The 2923-nt window shown below is 49.7% G+C and overlaps 1 protein-coding gene across 1 annotated transcript in view; it reads left to right on the top strand.

Moving 5' to 3' along the window:
• The first annotated feature begins 1350 nt into the window (after positions 1–1350).
• LOC109427815 (eEF1A lysine and N-terminal methyltransferase homolog) overlaps positions 1351–2923 on the top strand; it is a 90218-nt gene continuing 88645 nt past the window's right edge. The window contains exons 1-3 of the mRNA XM_062849539.1: positions 1351–1691; positions 1756–2638; positions 2702–2923. Of these exons, the coding sequence (XP_062705523.1) occupies positions 1477–1691; positions 1756–2638; positions 2702–2923 (1320 nt within the window). The 5' untranslated portion in view covers positions 1351–1476. The remainder of the gene's footprint in view (positions 1692–1755; positions 2639–2701) is intronic.

Genomic DNA, 2923 nt, shown 5'->3' with positions numbered 1-2923 from the left:
ATTCAGAGGCGCATTGTGGCAGGAAATCGTGCCTACTTTGGACTCCGCAGAACCCTACGTTCGAATAAAGTTCGCCGTAACACGAAGTTAACCATCTACAAAACGTTGATTAGACCGGTCGTCCTCTATGGGCACGAAACATGGACCCTACGTGCAGAGGACCAACGCGCCCTTGGAGTTTTCGAACGGAAGGTGTTGCGTACCATCTACGGCGGAGTGCAGATGGAAGACGGGACTTGGAGAAGGCGAATGAACCACGAGCTGCATCAGCTGCTGGGAGAACCAACCATCGTCCATACCGCGAAAATCGGGAGGCTACGGTGGGCGGGTCACGTCATCAGGATGTCGGATAGCAACCCGACTAAAATGGTTCTCGAGAGTCATCCGACCGGTACAAGAAGACGTGGAGCGCAGCGAGCTAGGTGGGTCGACCAAGTGGAGGACGATCTGCGGACCCTACGCAGAGTGCGGAACTGGAGACAAACATCCATGGACCGAGTGGAATGGAGGCGGCTACTATGTACAGCAGAGGCCACCCCGGCCTTAGCCTGACCGGTAAGGTAAGTATACTTTACATGTGCACGAGAACCGATTTTTAAAATATTGCATCGTTATTTTATAAAAAATCAAAAACCGAAAAAATGAGAAAATGCTTCCGGTTTCGCCTTAAACACAGTTTTCTTCTTCCTTTATTGAGCTGGGGTGGTTGGCATCCTAGGTCGGCGCCATTTGCAAATTTTTCTCCGAATCACTGTCCTCGCACTGAACAATATAGTCCTGTTCAACGACGTAGGTTGAACTTGCTCGAAGTTGCTGCATCCTACTCTTAACCTTTTGTCAATAAACGTGAAAGAGCGGGATGGAGCAAGTTCAACCTACGTCGTTGAACAGAACTTATTTCTTCTAAATTCCTCGCGGAGCCGAGCTCTTCCTGCCGAAAATCGTCCGGTCGCGCAACCGGTTTGATCGGCCAATCTTCCACACCACTAGGGGAACCAACATATTTTGGACACAGCAATGCGCCAATATTTTTTGGACACTTACGGCAAAAACGAATGGAAGTGTCCAAAAAAAATACGACCTGGAACGCTCGAATGACTATCAACGCGCGTGCAACCGTGCAACCTCTTCCTGAAATACAATTTTCCGGAACAACCAGAATTTCTTCCCTTTTTGAACTGTACTTTTAAAAAATTAAAATTATTTGTAGGTTCGGCTCTATTTTACCTTATTTTACAAACCACAACAGGCGTTACCATCGTTATGCAATCGTTCGCTTCAAATCTTCAAGCCACCCCTGCAAAAGAAAACACGTTACCGTGGGTGTCACGCACATCGTCTCACTGTTGTTTATGTTTACATCGCTAGCTCGCCGAAGAACGTGTCGCATGTGCGATTCGCGAAGTTTTTACAGAAATTTTATACTAATTTGTAACATTTTAAGCAGCACATAAGCCGAAAAAGTGCGCAATTAAGATGAACTTACTACCGAAAACGGCCACCGAGTTCGGCAGTACCGAGTACTGGAATAGCTTCTTCAAGAAACGGGGAAAGCAAGCCTTCGAGTGGTACGGCGAGTATCCGGAGCTGTGCGGCCAATTGCACAAGTGCGTCAAGCCCCGGGACGAAATCCTGATGGTGGGCTGCGGCAACTCCAAGCTGAGTCTGGATCTGTACGACGTGGGTTTCAAGTAAGTGGGTTGCGGACATGAGTTTGTGAAATATATTCTTATGCGAAGTTACGTCTTCTTTTAGGCAAATTACCAATATCGACATTTCGCAAGTTGTCATCCGTCAGATGCAAGAAGCCAACAAGCTGCAACGGCCGGAGATGCTGTGGTATCATATGGACGCCACGGCAATGAATTTCAGCGACGAAAAGTACTCCGTTGTGTTGGACAAAGGTACCCTGGACGCTCTGTTCACGGATGAGTCGGAGGACACTCTGGCGACGATTCGGAAGTATTTCTCAGAAATTGCTCGGGTGCTTAGGGTGGGAGGAAGGTACGTTTGCATTTCCCTGTTGCAGGAGCACATACTGAGGGAAGTTCTGGAATTCTTCCCGAAAAATGAATTCGTCCTGAGGGTGGTACGTTGCGTGGAAGCCGAGCAGAAAACGGCCGATAGCAGCAGCGACGGAACGTCCATGCCGGTGTTCATCGTGGTGGCCACCAAGTTCAAAAAGCTCCCGATGAAGGTGTACGAGGTGTGTTTGGCCGGCGAACAGGTGCAACGGGTTCAGAAGCCGGAAGAGGTGGTCCTATCGGTCGCTGCTGCCCAGAAAGCTTCCATGGTGTGCAACGGATTGGTTCGGGGGAGCATCGCGGGGATGAAAGAGGTCTCGCTGGACTTGCATCGACCGGGTGAGGAAATCCCTCGGTACACGATTCACGTGCTGGACCAGAAGCCGGTGCGAGGGAATGGGAAATATGCGGCGTTTATTGTTCCGCAAGGACGTGAAACGGAGTGGCTGTTTTCGACGCCTCAGGGGCGTCAAAAGCTTCTGGGTTCGGCCAGCCACGATCGCCTGGCGATCGTGTCAATGCACCGGGGACAGGTGTATGCAAACTGGGACGCAGTGAAGGACGAATTGGCAGAGAGCGTGAAGTCGTTGGCCCCACATGGGTTGCATAGTCATGTAAGTGGACTGGTTTTCACGAATCCGAATCGGATCCAACATTTAATCCTATTTCATTTACAGATCCCCTACCTTTCACTTGGGTCCGAGGTGGGCCGACGGGAAACCATATTCAAAGGTCACAGTGCCCTATCCGGGGATTACATTGTGGAGGAAATCCTGGGCAATGATAACAAAATCTTCCGGAGGCTGGTTTTCCTCAGCAATCAGTTTGTGATTCAATCGGAAGCCGCCATCAAACAGGTCAAGGGCAAAGGCAAGAGCAAGGAATCGAAGAAGGTGATA

The sequence above is a fragment of the Aedes albopictus genome, chromosome 2 (assembly GCF_035046485.1).
Source record: "Aedes albopictus strain Foshan chromosome 2, AalbF5, whole genome shotgun sequence".
In the NCBI taxonomy this organism is placed as follows: domain Eukaryota; kingdom Metazoa; phylum Arthropoda; class Insecta; order Diptera; family Culicidae; genus Aedes; species Aedes albopictus.
Note: the sequence above shows the minus strand (reverse complement) of the source record. Positions and strands in the feature narration are given on the sequence as shown.